General features: G+C 34.4%; 1 protein-coding gene across 2 annotated transcripts in view; it reads left to right on the top strand.

Annotated features, from left to right (window-relative positions):
• ZNRF2 (zinc and ring finger 2) overlaps positions 1–14,537 on the top strand; it is a 104,472-nt gene extending 89,935 nt beyond the window's left edge. For both annotated transcript variants that reach the window (XM_004269946.3, XM_033428328.2), the window contains 2 exons: positions 5,453–5,532; positions 8,649–14,537. In XM_004269946.3, coding sequence (XP_004269994.2) covers positions 5,453–5,510 — 58 coding nt within the window. In that variant the 3' untranslated portion in view covers positions 5,511–5,532; positions 8,649–14,537. The remainder of the gene's footprint in view (positions 1–5,452; positions 5,533–8,648) is intronic.
• Positions 14,538–17,271: the final 2,734 nt, after the last annotated feature.

Raw genomic sequence — 17,271 nt, 5'->3', positions numbered from 1 at the left:
AAAGCCCGTGCGCAGCAACAAAGACCCTTTGCAGCCAAAAATAAATAATTAATTTAAAATATTTTTAAGAAGACTGAAAATCAATAATCAAAGTTCTTACTGAAATTAGAAAATTGGTAACAGAATAAACACAAAGCAAACAAAGATCAGAGAAGAAAGATTGAATGAAAAAATTACACACTAGAGTGGAGACTGACAAAGTCAAAAGTTGTTTCTTTGAAAAGAATAATAAAATAGATTAGCCTCTGGCAAGATTGTCTCTAGAAGGAAAAAATAAACAGTATAGGAATGAAAAGGAACACATAACTCTAGATATGGCAGAAATTAAAAACGATTGGAAAATTCTGTGAAAAATTTTATACTTTTCAAGTAAAAAATTTAAACAAAACAGGCAGTTTCCTTAAAAATATAATATTGTCCAAAATGACACAAAAATAGGAAACCTGAATAGACTAATAACTATAAGTAGTTATTAAGACTAACCCTGAAAAACCACAAATAGTTTTTAAAAAACCAAACCAAAAACCTAAAAACAGGCCCATGATGACAGTTGGACAGCAAATTTATCAGATATCCAAAGAACACCATATTAACAGTTGTAAATTCCCCCCAAAAGTAGAAGATGATAGAAGGTTCTCCCACTTATTTTATGAGAATAGTATAAACTTGATAACCCAAATCAGACAAGGACAGGATAAGAAAGAAAATTAAAAGGAACTCTCATTTATGAATATAAATGCAAAATCCAAAAACATACTAGCAAACCAAATTCATCAATATAGATTGAAAGTAATGCCTTTCCACCCAATTGGATTTATGTTACGAATGCAAAGAAATATATGATTAGAAAATTTATGTATATAAGTTACCACATTAACAGAGGAAGAGGACCAGATTAATAAATTCTATATTATTAATAATTTAAAATCAAAAGCAAAGAATATTAGATAATATATTAAAATTAATAAGAATTTAGCTGGGTTGCCAGATATGAGCTCAACATATGAAAAACAGCTGCATTCATATCCCAGTACAAAAAATATATATAACTTTTTTTTAGATTAAAAACATTAACAGCAACAGAAACTACAACAGGAATAAAGTATGTTGAGAATAAATCTTAAGATATTCAAGACTTTAAAACTTTATTGAAAGATATTATAGAAGGTTTAAAATAAATACAGGTACCTTTTTGTGGCTAGGAAAACTCAATGTCATAGAGATGTCACTTCACCCCAAATCTATGTAGTTAATGCTATTCCAGTCAAATCTCAACTAATTTTTTCATGTAACTTGACAAGTTGATTCTTAAATATATATAGATAAAAGAACAAAGGGCCAAGAATAGTCGAGACACTCATAAAGAAGAAAGCAATCCTAGGGACAGGGAGCTTGTCCTGTACAAATTCACTATAGGACTATTAATTAAGACGGTGTGGAAAGGATATAGGTGGGTAAGTGGGAAAGAATAGAGTCCATAAACACTCATGCATATATGGAGAGACAGCATAACATGGAGGTTTAAGAGCATGGACTGTTGGGAGTCAGGATTCCTCAGGTTTGAATTCCAGCCCCTCTGTTAATTCACTGTGTCATCTTGGTCAAGTTACTTAATTTTTCTCTGCCTTAATCTGTAAAATGAGGCAATAGTACCAACTTCATAGAGTTGTTCTGAGGTTTTTTTAATTATCATCGTTTATTTATTTATTTTTGGCTGCATCGGGCCTTAGTTGCGGCATGTGGGATCTTTCGTTGCGGGGCACGGGTTCTTCGTTGTGGTGTGCAGTCTTCTCTCTGGTTGTGGTGTGCAGGTTTTCTCTCTCTGGTTGTAGCATGTGGACTCCAGAGCACGTAGGCTCTGTAGTTTGCCGCACGCAGGCTCTGTAGTGAGGCATGCGGGCTCAGTAGTTGCGGTGCGCGGGCTTAGTTGCCCTGCAGCATGTGGGATCTTAATTCCCTGACCAGGGATCGAACCTGTGTCCCCTGCATTGAAAGGCAGATTCTTTTTTTTTTTTTTTGCGGTACGCGGGCCTCTCACTGTTGTGGCCTCTCCCATTGAGGAGCACAGGCTCCAGACGCGCAGGCTCAGCAGCCATGGCTCACGGGCCCAGCCGCTCCGCAGCATGTGGGATCTTCCCAGACCGGGGCACAAACCCGTGTCCCCTGCATCGGGAGGCGGACTCTCAACCACTGCACCACCAGGGAAGCCCGAAAGGCAGATTCTTTACCACTGGACCACCAGGGAAGTCCCTCTTCTGAGGTTTTAAATGAGTTATTTTTAGAAAGTTCTGGCACATAATAGGTGCTATGTAAGGTTTGTTTGACATGAATAAATGGAAAAATTAGTTTCCCAATTAGTTCATAAGAATGAACTATTCAGTGAATGGCACTGGGATCGATTGATATGTTATTGCTATGAAAAAGTACTGTTATTGATATGAAAAAATAATTGAATCCTATTTTACATTTGAAATAAGAATTCCAAATTAACTGCCCGTGGAAACTAAAATCTAAAGTGTCGGAAAGAATATAGAGAGACGTTCTTAACCTCATGGTAAGGAATTATTTGGGGGGCTAAGATAACCTCCCCATAAAAAGTTAGAAGACAAGTTGATGAATTTGACTACGTTAAAATTTAAAACTTTTTTTGCATCATGATACTGTGAAAAAGTTAAAAACTAGACCTCAGAGTGTTTTCATAACAACAAAGTTTTGCTGTCTGAAACAGTACTCTCCTTCAGCAACTTTCTGTAATGCAGTTAGCTCATTGTAGTTGGTAAATGGTATAGAAGGGCGACAGTATAATCACATCATACTGGTTCATATATAATATTTTTCAGCACATTAATGCTTTGCTCCATCAAATAAGAGCAAATATGGAAGCAAGCCATGGAAGAATATAGGTAACTTTAAGGATGCCCATTCACCAAGTAGTCTCACACCCAATTCAGTTAGGCTCTGGGATTTATTTTGGAAGTGCCTGTTTACTTCATAGTTCTCAAATGTTGTGCTTTGGCTTTTGTCTCCGTAACTCAAACAGTATCAGTCCTTCCTTAATCCTCTTTATATCAAGCTAACCTCACCCTTTTGAAAGAAATCCTATATTTACAGAGGTATTTTATTTGTTTGGAAGGAACACAGCTTTGTTCTGACTACAGGGTTGTATTATTTGAGTGGTCTGCCTTTAACCTGTTTTTTTTCTCTCATAAATCCTGTTATTTTTAGTGAATAGTTTTGTAGAAAGCAAGGTTCATCAAAAATGTGTATATTATGTTACAGCTGAAATATCTGGATAATAACTTCTTACAAGTCTGTAAGGAAAAGACAAATCAAAATAGGCAGAAGTTGTTGACAGCCAGTTCACAAAAAGCCGCAAGTGTCCAGTAAGCATACAAATGAGTCTGCTGTACATATCCTACAACTCAGTAATTCCACTCCTAGGTATGCTCTGGAGGGATTTTTGATCTTGTGCTCCAGGACAGTGCTGCTACTACTACTTAGTGTGCAGGTACAGGGTGAGATCAAGGAGCTTCTACCAGAAAATAAATCAATACAGTGCTGTCTTCATTAAGAAAGCTGTGCAGTGCTTAAAAAAAAAAAAGTCAATCAGAACAGTGTGTTTAGAGGACTGGTAACAAATAGCTCAAGGATTAGCAGTGTGTGTACCACCCCTTGAGTAGTACTGGCTAAGAGATGTATAAGAATGTTCATAGCATCACTGAAAGTGTCCATTGGTAAAAGAATGGATACATAAATTGCAGTGTGCTTATACGATGGAACATTATACACAGTGAAAATGTAAAAACTAGAGCCTTATTTATTAACAGTTGCGAACCTCAAATTGACTGAAAAAAAGCCACTAGAAAAAAGCATACCTTATAGTAGTATTCAAATAAAATTTAAAACATGGAAACAGTACTATACGTTGTTTTGGAATACTCATATATATAGTTTTAGAGTAAGAAAATGCCGAAGGAAGTAAAGCACCAAAATCAGGAGAGTGATTTTCTGCTGGATTTTGGAGAGAGGAATATAATATTTTAAATAACGTGGGTTGATAGCAATTTATGTAAGAAGGACCTGGGATTTTAAATGGTTTCTTTGTCTAGATGAGCTGAAATCATATGATTGTAAAATAAGAAGTACCCATTTTAGATCACAGAGGTGTACTATTCAGATGTATTGGGAATTGTTAACACATCTGGAGTATTTTGTTCATTTCTCAGTACTTTGTTGTAAGAGGTATTCTGGTAGACCAGAGGACGTCTAGAGCCAGGTGAGTCGAATAGAGAGCAGGCCGAATGAAAAAAGTGTCATAAGCCAAATTGGGCATGTTTATTTAGACAGCAAAAGGACAACAGAAATTGTTTTAGATATTGAAAGAATGTCATATGGTTGAGATCTTTTACCTTCTTTCCTTTTAAATTTATCCATCATTTTTACCTATCAAACCAACTGTCAGGATATGAGGTTGGATAAATATTAATTTTACCCTTCAACGTATTAGCCAAGCCTTCTAGCTTTGTGGCATATGCAAATTTGCAATGTGTCAACAGTGAGAATGTTGAACAGTTTAAAATCCGCTTGGGTAACTTCCTAGCTGTTGAGCAAGTTACTTAACCTTCTTAAGGCCTTGAGTTTATCATTAGAAGTTTCTTCAGGGATGGAAATGTTACATATCTGTGCTGTCTAATAGAGTAGCCGCTAGCCATGTGGCTGCTGCGCACTTGAAATGTGGCTAGTGTGACTGAGGCAGTGCATTTTTCTTTTATTTAATTTTAATTAATTTAAATTTAAATAGCCACATGTGGCTTGTGGCTTATTGCACTGGACAGTGCAGATCTACAATGATAATTATATATGCACCCTAATATTTAACTTCCTATAAAATCATGCAATAGTTTATAAATACAAATGGATGATGGTATATTTATTTGTATATATATATGTATTGCAGGAAGGAAGGGATAGAATTAAATTAAGTTTTCAATACATCACATAAATATGGTCTTTTAAAATGTAATGCAGTATTGTCAAGAATTAAAGCTTAAAAGCTTGATCTATGTATGGCATAAACTGGTTAACATTTGCATAAATGAACAACTAGTTTGAAGAGAGAAATATCTGTCCAGATTTGTCCTTTAATTTTGAATATTGGTAAAGTGGTAGTTCTTTAGGTTCTCTTTTGGGAATGGTTGTTCTGTTTAAACTTTAAAGTACTTCATAGTATAATTTTGCAAAGATTCATTTCCCAACTGCTTAGAATAATCAGAATGTAATAAACATATTCTTATCTTTTATTTCTGTATGCCAAATATGTCATTAAAAATATTGAATTTTTTTTCCATAGAGATATATTAATGTCAAGAAGTAAGCATTTTTATTAAGACTGTTATGATATAAATAATTAAACATAAGTGTTTCAGTTTTTCTGGTTTTTTTTCTTTTCTAGCTGCATAGATGAATGGTTTGAAGTAAATAGATCTTGCCCTGAGCACCCTTCAGATTAAGCATCAGCTTCCTGTTTTATAGGTAATTCTCCCATTTTCTGTTTTAATTGCTTTTTAAACTGTTACCTGAGTTATACATTCTCAACCACCGTTTTTATTCACTCATTTATTAATTAAGGTGTGTGTGTGTGTATATGTGTTCCAGACATTGTATTAGGCTACTGTGTAGAAAACTCACATTAAAAGATACATAAAAACAACTTTCTTGATTTCCTGAAGAGAGTCATATATTAAGTAAACTCTACATTTTTGGTACTTTAAAACACTTTAGCTTATTTAATTTTAGTTTAATACTTTAAAAAACCCCATGAAGTAAATATCATGACCCCATTTTACCAATGAGAAACCTGAGGGTCAGAGTAATTAAGTTCTATGACATTAAGAAGCACGTTGCACCAACAGTCCAAGGACATGTAGTTAGCAATAGAATCAAATTCCATACTCTTAACCATAACTTCCCAGGTATGTTTTTAGGTAATGCAATATAATATAATTCTAATCGTAATAATTAGTTAGCATTTATATTGCATTATTATGTGCCAGGGATTGGTCTAAGCATTTTACATCTATTTATAACTCATCTAATTGGTATAACAACCCTTTGAGCTCGGTACTCTTAACTACTCCCATTATGCAGATGATGAGGAGATTAAGTTTTAGAGAGGGTAAGAAACTTGACTTGTCAAGGTCACATAGCTAGTTCCTTAGTAGAGCTGAGAATTGAATCAAAAGATTGTGTTCTTTGCTATTTTGCTATTATTAGGTAGGAACAGTTTCTTGAGAAAGTTGCATTTGTATTCATTCGTTCAATTTAATCTTTCACTTTTGTATCCTACCTATACAGTAGACAAAAAAAAAATTGAATTGAATTTTAAACCAGATACAGAATTTGTTTTCCACTATTGATGTAGCTTATTCATGATTCTGCATTTTTTGAAAATGTTTAGCAGATTGAAATGAAAACCTCACTTGAGTATTGCTATTTTTCATATTCCATCATTTAGCTTTGAAAAAATAGTTAACTTAATTGCCATCTTCATGTATATGAAAAGCTTTTTATCTTTATCATTTGAAAAATGATATAAAACATTGTGTTTTATATGAAGGCAGAATATTTTAGCCAATCTTGGAATTGTTTTGGAAGGAGTTAGAACCTCTGTGTTCAGAGACTCAAGATAGTCACAGACAACAATCTTTTCTCAATGTCTAAGACCGGAGGCAGGAAACTAGAGCAGATAATACCTGAGATCTAGTCCTGTGCTGTTCCCCCATTTCCTTTTATTTCAATAACTCCTGGTCTTACATTTGAGGTGTTGAGATAATAAACACATTCAAGGAATTCTGTTCCCTCTTAATGAGGGTCATTTAATAGCAGCAGATTAGAATATTGACAAAATATATTTGAGATAACTTAATAGCAGCTATAGCAACTGAAATAAGAGCTGCAACATTGAGAGAGACCTCTGTCTTAATAACATTAGGGTTATGCCTGTGAAATGTGAAGGCCTGGGTAAACTGTATCAGCTTTTGAACCTTTTACTGTGAGATGATTCAGATCATACCTTGACACATTTGAGGTATGAATTGGGATTAGGTTGCTGTATAAGAGAAGTGTGGTGATGGAGTGGTATTTTGAGGATACATGCATGTATGTATGTTTTTATTTTACTGTGTAAAGTGTTTTTTGAAGAGGAGGATGCTTTGGAATGTCTTCAGGGTCACCTTACATCTGGGCCAATAAAGTAAAGCTATAGCTAAAATTTTAGAAGCTTTTTAAGTACTAAAAACCAATGCTATGGGCTTCCCTGGTGGCGCAGTGGTTGAGAGTCTGCCTGCCGATGCAGGGGACATGGGTTAGTGCCCTGGTCCGGGAAGATCCCACATGCCGCGGAGCGGCTGGGCCCATGAGCCATGGTCGCTGAGACTGCGCGTCCAGAGACTGTGCTCCGCAACGGGAGAGGCCACAACAGTGAGAGGCCCGCGTACCACAATGCTAATAAAATGAAATTTTTATCTTAGTATTCCACATATCAAAATAATATGTCTAAATCTTTCACCCATAGATAAAATCTTTATAGTCAGTAAACTTTTTTGTGTGAAAATGGAATTTTATGATATAAAATATTTTATTACATGGTCTAATCAGCTAAATTTTTCTTTTAGTGTCACAATGAGGTTATGGGATATGTGGAACATGCACCTCATCTCATGGTCAATATGCATGTCTGTTGGTTTTAAACAGTATTTCAGTTTCCTTACCCTATATATCAATGTTATCTTCTTATTCATTTTTTTTTTTCATTGTGGAACCTGAGTTTGGTGGCAGCTGCCCTCAGAAATGTGAACCAGTGGAATCTTTCTCTATGGGTCTTGAAGAGTCATTTCTGAGAATGTGAAGACATGGAATATTTCACCTCGTTCACATTTTTGCTTTTGTTCTGACTACCCTTATTTGTCAAATGATAAATTCTTCCTATCCCTTTTGCTGTCCTAGATTAAAAGTGTATGGGTTTGGGTGGGAGGGAGGCTCAAGAGGGAGGGGATATGGGGATATATGTATACATATAGCTGATTCACTTTGCTGTACAGCAGAAGCTAACACAACATTGTAAAGCAATTATACTCCAATAAAAATGTAAAAAGAAAATATGTAGGTTTGAAGAGGATTCAGTGTTGTTAAAACTTTTTTTTTTTAAGGCAGCATGTAAGTAGCACTTCTGGTACTCTTCAGCATACTAATTTAGTAGTCAGCCCAAAACAGAGATACATGAATATCTAAGGTCTTGATTAGTTAGGAAATTGTTCACTATTTGTAATTCGAGGTTTTTCGTTACTTGGAGAGGGCTTAGTTAATTGTGTGTGTTTGTTTTCTGTAGTCTGGTGTAGTCTTTATTGTGGAGGGGGAACGACTGTTACTTAGTGGCTATTTTTTGTAACTATTTTAAGATTTAATTGGTCCTTCTGTGTCCTTGGTTTGTTCTTTTGCAGAAAACAAATTTTATCAGTTTTTAAAATACTAAGTAAGTGTATGAAAATTTACAGTCTAAAGCAGTGTTCATGGGGAAATGGATGTTGTATTTTGATTTGTATTACTATCATGGACCATTGCTTAAACTAAATGTATCCACTTTTACACAGGTTTCCTTGTCTTTTCAAGATGCTTGAAAAACTGAGAGGATACGAAGATTTATCTCTGGAAAAGCAAAAGCAAAAACAAAAATGCAGGCACACTCAGCCAGAAATCTACGTTCTGTGAGACTCAGTAATGCAGAGATGGACAATCATACAGGAAAAAAAAATCCTGCTGAGGAGAGGACAATTGTCACAGAACTCAGTGTACCAAACATGAATAAAGGACACACAGGGATTTTGAAAATGCTGCACATCCCTTAATAGTCATCTACATAGGTAATACTGATGAACATTTTATATTCAGACACCAAAGTTAACTGATTTAAAAGTTGATTTACTTTTTATTAAGTTCTCTAGAGCTGCACAACTAGTTGTTTTTAATTTGTTTTGGTTTTTAGTTTGGGGTCCCTTTATTTTCCCCAATATGATGTTCCTGCATTCATCTATTCTTAAATTGAAGACCACGTAATTTACTTCTTAAAAATTAAAGTCTTGAATGTGAAACCAAGAAATGTAATCAAGCAGTAAAACATTCTCTGAATGTAGACTGTGATCTCAAGTTCTTTGATTTTTTTTTCCCCCCAAGAGTAGAAAATAGACTTCTACATAGGAAAGCTAAAGTATGTTAATACTTTAAATTAAAGGTTTAAAATTATCAGAATGCATTCCAAAGAGTAAAAAAATCAAGTTACATAATTACATTTTAATTAATTAAATTTGGATTATCTACAGAATTGCAGTTTATTAAATATGTTGTTTCCTTTTTAAATAAAACTGCTCAACAGTTAATCAGCAATGAATCATTTTGCAGCTATGCAACTTAAAAAAAATACTAATTACCAATTTTAAGTGCTTCCAGCTACAGTAACTTTGTTTTAACGGGTATTTTTGTTCTTTTCATGTAATTATTTTATTGTGCTTTGCATCTCCATGCAGTTTTCCTACATTTGGGTAAAATATTTAGCAGGTTGTAAACTTAATAACTTATGAAAAGGGTAAAATAAAATTTTCTTGAGTGGAACTTGGAATAATTTGAGGGACATTTTTATATACTTTTAAAAATCAGAATTTAATTGGGATGCCAGATTTATAGCAATTTGCATCTTTAATTTTCCAGGTAATCTGGGGTTTAGCATTTGATAAATGATTTTTTAAAGCAAACATGAAGATTTTGTTAATTTATAATTTATTAATGTGTTATTACTGTAATTGAAAATGTTACAGAGACTTTTAAATTCAGTCTTGTTTAGAAAGAAATGTATTAAGCAAAATTATGTGAATAAATATTCCCACAAAATACATCTGAATGGTTAAAAAATACTGGAGGAGAGCTATCAGGGCTGCAACAGTGAATGTCTTTTTTTTTTTAATCAAAAATACCAATAAATAGATTTCATGTTTTCAACATAGGGAAAATATTATCAGTGAACAATTTAAGCAGTGCACTTTACTCAGTATAATTGAGAGTTACACAGTACTGTTTCCTTATTTTAAGCTTTCTTGACTCTAATGTATTTGTTTGCTTTTCTGTTTATTGCTGCTATTCTTCTCAATTTTTTTTCTACTCTATTGCTTCTGTTTCATATATTTTAAAAGGGCACGTACAGGAGCAACTGCTGCTACCCAGAAAAATATGTATCTTATAAACAATTAAGAGTTTTTCATTGCTTTCAGTGTGATTCTAAACCAGGTAATGTTTTCCCTAAAGTTTTACTGTGAAATGTCTTTTGTTATGCTGCAGTTGATAGAAGAGTCCAAAACCTCCATTGTGACAGCTGACAGCACAGTTTCATAGGTGCTTTTTTTAACCAGTTATGGAAAATATTCTTCCCTCAAAGAAAATATTCTTTCCTTAAATTTTTTCTGTTATCACGAAATCTTAATATGAATACACTTTAGTTCACATTTTCAATTTTGTAAGCTTTCTCTCCCTCTTTCTCTCTCTCACACACACAAGAAAAACCTCTTAGAATGTGAATAGTTTTTTTTCTACTGGTATATTGTTATGGTAAGAATTATTTTGTTGTCTTCCATTCTTAAAGGAAAAGATTTACTATAGCTGTGGTAGTTAACTATTGATATTCTCTTGGAAGTTGATTTTCTGATATAATTTACTCATTGACTTTTAAAGTTTATTGGCCTAAATTCCCTTTTCCTTCTTTATCCTGTACCATACTCTCACAATCGTATTCACTTAGCCTTTGTTTGTCGTAAGGTTCTGTGCTGCAGCTCCTACAGTAGAAGCTCCTGTGGTTTAAGAGAAAGTTCAGTGTTTGTCAGTGTCAAGTGCTACTTGATTATTTGTCTAGAACAGTATCTACTTAAATCTGTTTATAGTGATCCCTTTTTTGTTAAAATTTACAAAAGGTAGCCTTTTTTTTTTTTTACTTTAAATTCAGTCTCCATCAGTGACTTCCTAAAAAGAAGAATTTAGAAATTGAAATTTTTTTAAAGCCCAGATGCTCCAGTTTTTATTTAAAGTCAAAATTGCTAATCTGGAAAATATTATAAGTAATATTGTACATAATGTCACTTATAATATTTGTAAATTTATATACAGACACTGCATAGTGTAAGTAGGACATAAAATCACGTTACATGTTTAAACGTGTAGCTGAAACTACTGACAACTGAATATTATGGAGATAAAATAAAGAATGAAACCCTAGTTATCAAATTGGTTATAGTTTTCTAGAATCTTTGTAAATACTTGTTTTCAAATAAGATCACAGTTGGGTATATAGAAAGCAATGTGTTCTGAAATTTCACTTCAGTGCCGCTCTTTTCTTCATAATGGGTTTATTGCCAATTTTGACTCATCTTACGGTGATCTGGCTTTTTCCCCCCTAAATGTGTAAGAGAGTGTAAGAATGTATATGAGTACAATTATTGTCTTCTTTTGGCTCTTTCCCAGAGAAATAAACTAAGAATAGTCTTAATCTGTGTTTTTCAGATCTGGTTATAAATCAGATATAGATTGTGTTTTAAGAGCAGTGTCTGATTGAAATATAAATAATGGTTTCCATAACTCATTATTTTGTGGTAGCCAAAACAACTAAAAAAAGTCATGTTGTTAACTGTTGGGTACTGGGTAGGTTTTAGTTTCTTAGTGCAAGTCTTCTATTTTTTTTAAATGTTATACAGTTATTTCAGTTTTCACCTACTAAACAGTCTACTAGAATGTAGCCCCAGAATGCCTGAGGAGCATACTTGGAATATGTATTTCAAAAAGATTCCAGTTTAAATGAGTTAATGAAAATACCAGATTTTCTTTTCAGAGCTTAGTTCGCTTGCTAAATTTGGGTTTAGTGAAGTTTAAGAGCAATTGTTTAACATATTATAGCAAGTCACAGGGATATTCCTTTAAATGAAAAAAGACTGTAAATTTAATGTAAATATTACCTAATTTTATTTACTAAAAGAGAGTTAAAGAAGGGAAATTTTCTAACAATAAGCTACATTTGAACAAAGCATGAAACTCTTTTTTAAAATTAAAGAATAATTGAACTTACCATCTGATTGACATCCACATTATATGTTGATATTAATATCCAGTCCTTATGTTTTCAAAAAGAAAGTTTCCATATAAATCAGATTATTAGGAATTTTATAAAACTACATAGAGGTAAATATTGCTTTAAATATGAGAACAGTTTGTTAGTTGCAGGAAGTTTTCTAATTCATTTGGGCCATTTTCTTGCATTTTGATTTATCCTGAGGTAAACTCAGAACATATTGACAGTGAGTGGTTAAATGTGAAGTGTCCCTTGTTCTTTCTTAGATATTTTCTAAGGTAAAAAATATTCTAGCATGCCAATATTTTGTCTTTGGCCCATTCCCCTTTGTTTCTGAAGTATGTAGCTTCTGATCTTTTTCTTTGCTACAACATACTGTGAGGAACATTATGGTAGTTACATTATCTGTGTTATTGTCCACTTTGCTTCTCTACCCAGATCTTTTCATTCTGAAACTAAATTGTTACTTGTTTTCTTTACAGGAAATTGCTACTTGGTATGCTCCTAGTAGTGATCCTTATTCAGGAACAGCTGGTAAAATTTTTTTGGTAATAACTTACCCAGACAATACTTCGAATACCATATTCTGTGAATGCTGTGCTTAAGCTAAGAAACTGGATGTTCTTTTCAAATCACAGAATTCCTGTATTATATGAATGGGAAATACCTTGTCTTTTAAGTTATCTGATTCTCTATGGGAAGTAAAAGGCATCAATGAAAACCAGATACGTTAATGTTGAGTTTTATTGAAAATGCAACATTACTATACTTAGAGGAGTTGGCATATTTTCAGATATTTAAGCCATCATTAATTTTAGACCAATAGCTAATAATAAGATAGATTGTTGGTTGCTTGTTTATAGAGAGGCAAGGAGTGGCATGGCATAAACTCACATCCCAGAAATAAATGAAATTTTAGAAAGTGATATTATAGTATCTGTTAACCAGCCTTGTGCTTCTTAACTCTGCCCTGGACTGTGAGGCACCTTTCAGGACCCCGAGTCTTAGAATCAGAAGTGATTAATTTCTTCTATTACTAAATTCTCATGGCTTCCTTTTTGATTTGGTATGCTGAGATTGATAAATACTGATGATTTATATTTATAAACTTAGAGTTCTATCAGAATCCTGTTACCAGTGAATCTGGTGCCAGCATCTTGAAAAGCTTTCATTATTAGTCAGAAGCATTTTGAGCATCTGTGTGCGTGTAATACAGTTAGCAGACCCTATAGAGAGATACAAAAGAGATTTTGGAACTGGATGATGATATTGATCTTTATTATAGCAGTCCCTTACATTTTATTGCTTTCCAATGACTATATGAGTTTCCTTATTTGAAAATCATGATAATGATAGATATTTACCTCTACTGCTCTGTTCATGATTTCCTCAACTCTTCTGTAATACTTTATAATTTCCTCTATTAGAAAATACTTTCCAGTTAAATAAGGTATCAAAAGCATCAATCACAAGAAATATAGAAAATGTGTTAGGAACAACTTGTATTAGTATGTTCTAAACTAAAATGGAACAATTCATTATTGATATTTTAATAAATAAGACTTCAAAATGATCTTGCCAAATCATCCCATTATTTAGAAGTAGAAAATAAGAGAAGAATGTTTTCAAGGAAGTTTATCATATCCACCCTTATGTCTAGAAGTTGACAGTGCATTACAATAAAACAGAATTACCTGAGTGCTGAAAGGTTACCATGAATTAACTGATGTCACAGTTTATTTTTGTATACAGAAAAAATTGATTTTTTTCAGTTTAACCCATTACCACAAAAATTGGATCTAAAAATATTAGTTGAAATTCTGCAATAGCTTAATAAACGACTGTTTGTAGTGGTAATGGACAAAGAGGCCTTTTTACCATAACCATTAGGAAAGATGTACTCTGAAATTTCTAACGTAAAACGTATTTTGTAAATTTGTAATTGAAATATTACTGGAGAGCTATTAAGTTTTGGGGAGGGATGGTCTGTCAGTGCACAATCATAACTTTTAAAATTTAGATTGTATTTTAGTAACATTCCATTATGTTTTTAAAGGGAGAGTTATTAGTCTTTTGAAGCACAATTTTCATGATGGAAGAGGTATTGAATTTTGTAGCATAATGGTTAACCACATGAGTTCTGGAGCCAGACTGCCTAGTTTTGCCATCTCCTTGACATTGGACGAGATACTACTCTGTGCCTCGCTTTCGCCTATAAAAAGAGGTAATACTTCTGCCTACCTCAGGGTTGTTGTGAGGATTAAATGGTAAAGTACATGTATGCACCAGGCACAGAGTAAGCACTTAATAATGTTAGTAGTTTTTATAAACAATAAATATATTTGTGCCCATCTGTGAATAAATTTTGTTATTCTCTTCATTCATGATGTGTAGGAGTAATTCATAAACCTTAACTGATATGTTGAAGAAACCTAAGTATTCCAGAGGACAGTGCAGATTCTGATCTTGCTCTTGCTGAAATCTAGAGATTTATTATTTCAGCAATTATATATTAAGCACTGCTTGGTTCTGGGCTGTTAGGGAGCCAAGAATACAGAAATCAAGGAAAACTGACCTCTAGGAATTTAATCTTTAGTGGGTGATGCAAATAAGGAGTAATAAATGTCGTGATAGCCATTAGTACACACAAAGGCTGTTGTGGAGGTAATGAGAGGGGTCATTAAACTCAGACTAGGGAAGAGAATGACTAAGCCTTTAAGAAGAAATAATCATAGCTCTAGGGATATGGATAAAAGGTCATGTGGAGCAGGAGACTGGGAATGGGATTCCCAGGCAGAAAGCTTAGCACATACAAGCATGGCACTCTTGGAGGGTTGCTATGTCTAGAGAGGTAAGCAGGTGACAAATCATGAAGAGATGTATGTGCCAAACTATGATTGAAGGATTTTAAGCAGGAAAAAGACAATCAGATTTACCCTTCAGGTTAGAGACGAATGGGACTAGAGGCAGAGAGACCTGTAGAAAATTTATAGTAATTCAGGCAAGATGATGAGGGGCAAAACTAAAGCAATGACAATAGGGAAAGCAAAGATGGAAGAACTTAACTCACCTTGGTAGTCATTTAGATGTAAGGGATGACAGATAAGACCAAGACAACTCCCAGCTGTACTTTTTCCACATCTTGAAGGGTGGAATCTTTTTTTTTTAAATTATTTTATTTATTTATTTTTTGGGGGGGCTGTGTTGGGTCTTCATTGCTGCATGCGGGCTTTCTCTAGTTGGGGTGAGTAGGGGCTACTCTTAGTTGCAGTGCGCGGGCTTCTCATTGTGGTGGTTTCTCTTGTTGCGGAGCACGGGCTCCAGAGCGCAGGCTCAGTAGTTGTGGCTCACGGGCTTAGTTGCTGCTCTGTGGCATGTGGGATCTTCCCGGACCAGGGCTCGAACCCGTGTCCCCTGCATTGGCAGGCGGATTCTTAACCACTGCGCCACTAGAGGAAGTCCCTGAAGGGTGGATCTTAAGGACAGAATGTCTCTCCCAGGGAAAAGCCAATTATGCCAGAAGTATCTGCTGGAGAGCTAGAGATAAAGAACAACAATTCTAACATGAAAGATCTTAAATGGGAGGCAGAGCTTTGAGAGAGAAGCCAGACAGGATTTGCTTGCTCTGTGTTTGTGTGTGTGTGTGTGTGTGTGTGTGTGTGTGTGTGTGTGTTAGAGTTCAAGGGGTGTCTAGATAGAAATGTGGCCAACACTGTTAGAAGTGCGTGGTAAGTGGGCTACACTGAACTAGTTTAACGACATCTGGGTTGGATGACTTGGACTCCTCCACCACTAATCTCTCCCTTAACCTCAGATACCTGTTGGAGTAGGGCCATTTCACTAAGTAGTTTTGCTTAGTGAAATGCCAAGATGTACTCTGAAACATTCTTTTTTTTTTTTTTTCTGAAGCATTCTTGAGGTTTTCTCTTTGATTCATTTGTCCCATACCCTGTGCATTGTACCAGTCTTCCACTACTCTTGGAAGCAGAGTCTTTTTAGTAATAGACAGGAAGGATGAATCCTGCTTTCCTGATGGATATTGCTGTTGGGATGAGAGGGTTAGGCTCTGCAAGAGGAGGGCCAGAAGAGGTTTATTAGTTCCTGAAGTACCTTGGGATATCCTTGTATTAGATTAGGTCAAGGAGTCAAGCCCCGCCCCCCCATTCACTAATCTAATACGGCGTATCCATGGGAACTTTCACAAAATCTCCAAATTGTTTCAAAGGTGCTCCTGAAGATAACTTGGAACTTCCTAGACCAGGAGTTTCTACAAGGAAAGCCTGTGAGAATAATAGAAGCTTAACACCTGAAAGGGAATTGTTCTAAAATGTCAAAAATGCTTATATTCATAAATATTGCCACATGATTTAAAATTTGGTTTCCCACAGAGTGAAAACAGTTTTTCTGCAGTAAGTACCTTAATGACAGAGTTGTTATACATACAGTGCCTTATTTCTGTGGTTCTTTCCTGTAAACTTATGAATTCCGTGTTCACTATTTTATGAGATTTCTAAAAGTACCTGACCAAAAAATATCTTTCCAACAAAATCAGTTTGAGATTTAAATGCTTTTGGATTGTCTTGATCATTTAGTAGCTGGATAACTGAAAGCAAACTGTACAGTATTAGCAATGTAAATTTGTATTTTGGGAAAATATCAAGTTACTGTATGTCATGAGCCTTTCAGAGTAACTCATTAATATTTGAAATGTTATTAAATCTGTAAATGTTAAGGATATTCATGTCCAGGTATTCAGAGGATAGCCGTCAAGGAAGTCGAACGGTATATGGTTCAACCATTGCTGGAACTCAAACATTGCAAAGGCTATAAAGGCCTTCCTGAGGTATTTCAGTATCCAAACTATTATCATTTTAGTATATAATCAGTTTAAAAACTACCAATGAAGTATTTTACATTCTTTTTGTTTTTCAGTCTTTGAAATCTGATATAAATTTTATATTTATAGCACATCTGTATTCAGAACTAGCCATATTTTAAGTGCTCGAGAGCCATATGAGACCAGTGGCTACCGTGTTGGACGCACAGGTCTAGATGACTGGGAGGTTGTTTTTCGACTCTGTCCTTAACCTGAATATTTTTGAAAGCCTTGTAAT

Source organism: Orcinus orca, chromosome 9, assembly GCF_937001465.1.
Source record: "Orcinus orca chromosome 9, mOrcOrc1.1, whole genome shotgun sequence".
Taxonomy (NCBI): domain Eukaryota; kingdom Metazoa; phylum Chordata; class Mammalia; order Artiodactyla; family Delphinidae; genus Orcinus; species Orcinus orca.
The sequence above is the reverse complement of the archived record's forward strand: the minus strand, read 5'-3'. Positions and strand labels throughout refer to the sequence as shown.